General features: G+C 52.8%; 1 protein-coding gene across 1 annotated transcript in view; it reads right to left on the reverse strand.

Moving 5' to 3' along the window:
* EMWEY_00057960 (hypothetical protein) overlaps positions 1-1,348 on the reverse strand; it is a gene marked incomplete at both ends in the record, with an annotated part of 2,459 nt that extends 1,111 nt beyond the window's left edge. The window contains one exon of the mRNA XM_013477933.1: positions 72-1,348. Within this exon, the coding sequence (XP_013333387.1) occupies positions 72-1,348 (1,277 nt within the window). The remainder of the gene's footprint in view (positions 1-71) is intronic.
* Positions 1,349-2,786: the final 1,438 nt, after the last annotated feature.

Here is a 2,786-nt window from a genome sequence, read left to right on the forward strand (position 1 = left end):
AACCCGCACAAATATATGCCTGACTGAACTGCAGTTGCGCCGACTCCATCGGATTATGTGGAGTTTGATACCTTGGTCCCTCCGAGTACGCGACGTGTAGAAGGACCGCCTCTTGGTCACTTAGGTCTTGGGAATAGGGATAGGAGGTATAAGGTGCCATAGGCATATATGGCACTTGAGTAGCAGACTCCTGGGAAAACGGATGTGCAGAGAGACCCGGTGGTTCATACATGTTTGGGTGTAAGTCTCCAGGCGGAAAATAGATGTCACCGACATGCAACGGATCTAACTGGAGCTCCTGTGGAGGTTGCATCCACTGAAGAGACGGCTCCGCCGCACTTGCATCACCTGCGGGCCCTGAATACCATCCCCCAAAGGGGTTTTGGCTTGAAGGTGACAAGGATTGCACTTTTTGGGATTGCGTAAGCCCCCCTGCAGCTGATTCCCCGGAGTGTTGTTCACCGGAATCCGTAACCGTGCCGCCTGGGTGAGTGCGCAGCCCACCCTGACTGAACTGTAGTTGCGCCGACTCCATCGGATTATGTGGAGTTTGATGCCATGCTCCCTCAGGGTACGCGACGGGAAGAAGGACCGCCTCTTGGTCACTTAGTTCTTGGGAATAGGGATAGGAGGTATCTGTATAGGGTGCCATAGACATATATGGCACTTGAGTAGCAGACTCTTGGGAAAACGGATGTGCAGAGAGACCCGGTGGTTCATACACGCTTTGGTGTAAGTCTCTAGGCGGAAAATAGATGTCACCGACATGCAACGGATCTAACTGGAGCTCCTGTGGATGCTGCATCCACTGAAGAGACGGCTCCGCCGCACTTGCACCACCTGCAGTCTCTGGATACCACTGCCAAAAGACATCGCCATCCGCCCCAGACCATTCCTCAAGAAGGTGAGCTGACGCCTCATTTGCCGCTGCTGTTTCCATACCTTGGGCCGCGGGAAGCTCGGATAGCAGCGTATGCGGGGCCTCACGAGACGGCCCGGGGAACCCACCATCCTCAGATTCCCCCCCCTCCTTATCTGTGTCGGTGCCGTGGTCGCTAAGGCACGGTGTTTCGTTGACGTCGGCTAGCGCCCTCGATGTGCCAGCTGACTTCCGTCCAGACCTCAGACGGTCGAAGCAGCGTAACACCCAATATAGCACTGCCAAAGAGGCGAACGTCAATGCCAAAACGCGGAAATATGGGGGCCAGAACGGTTTGCTCCTATGCAGGGGATGCATGACCAGAGGTATATCGTCGCAGCAGTGTTCTGCCGAGAGGGGTGTTCCCACTCCAACGGGGTTCACGGAGGCTTCTACTGGCCCCCGCAGAGCTGTTGGGGAGAACCCCATTGGAAATAAGGTGTGCGCATCCACTGTAAATGTCTTTCAAATGAGCCTCTGGCGGTCCTTGGCTGGGCTCAACTGACCTCTGTCGGAAGCATCACCCCATAAACGTATAAATTGAGGTGCTAACGGTTGCTAAGAGCACTTGGGGAATCCTCAAGACTCAAGGTGACACGCAGGTGTCAGGTTTGAAAACGGAATAGGCTCGGGAGTATTGGGAGTGTGGCTGCAATGAGCAGCTCACACCGGGGGATTGCGGAATTTCAAACGGAAACGCATCGACAACAGAAGGTGACTTCTGTGTGGTGCTCGACGCATGAGGAAGAACGGATGCAAAAAAGTACCAATTCAATTTAATTTGCTTAAATTGAAAAACCATTTAAGTCTGAAGAAGGGGCCACTGCGACCCGCTGGAAAACGGATCGACTGGGTGCAAGATCGCCGCGGATAGTATAACGCAGGAGGGCCAGATCTGCGCAGTAGCGATATTTCTTCTTGTAGTTTGGGGGAATGGAAAGGCAAATGAGCAGAAATTAAACATAGCAATGAAAATTTATGTTTAATTGCAAATGAGCTTCATGGTCTGTGTACGGTCTGTGCAGCGGGCGACCGTCGTCCGTCCGTAGATTCGATGGTAGCAGTGCTAGCGAAGTATTTCGGCTCTTGTCCTGTCCTAGGAGGAGACGTATTTCTAAATACACAGCAACTGCTTATTTACATCTCCGTTGGCGGAATACCCCTTACTTGAAACTCCTCGCACCAGGGTAATATCACTGCCCCTCTTAGTACTGGGCTCCATGAGCGGCTCCTTTTGACAACCGAGGGTCGCAGCACATAGTGTTGACGACTCCCAGCCAATGTTGAAAATTTAAAGCATACGTTTGGATCTGAACATTATCAATTCCTCCTTGTCATTAAAACACACTCGATGACTTGGCTTCCTTCACTGTTGTGGGCCCCTTGTCTAATAGCCTGTGGTTTGTAGCGTGGTTGTAGCATAGTTTGTCCCATTTTGGCACGTCTGCCTCAAGTTGGCCCACTAACCCTTATCAGGCCCTAGTAGGCAAGCGGTAAGCAGGCAAAGGTTCCAAACAACGGTCTACAGTGTAAATGCAAACGGCCAAGAAAGCCTGCCTTGTGTTTCATGTGGGGCTGCCGTGCACCATGAGCTCTAGCAAGGTGCACGGCAACTGATGTTAGACTGCCTCCTCTACCGCAGGTTCAGGCGCTCGAGCCACTGCGCTACGGCCCCCTGCAGACTAGGGATGGTGGTCGGTTACTTAACAAGCTGTCAACTGAAGTCCACATATACGGTCTTCGACCAGCGTTACACTTGGTAGCGGCGCTTGCTGAACAGGCAGCAGGTGCGAACAACCAGCCCCACTGCCACAGCATATGTCCCCGGCACCACCAACAGCTAATCGTGCAGTAGTGCGGACAAACG

Source organism: Eimeria maxima, genomic scaffold, assembly GCF_000499605.1.
Source record: "Eimeria maxima Weybridge genomic scaffold, Emw_scaff2282, whole genome shotgun sequence".
NCBI classification, from domain to species: Eukaryota; Apicomplexa; class Conoidasida; order Eucoccidiorida; family Eimeriidae; genus Eimeria; species Eimeria maxima.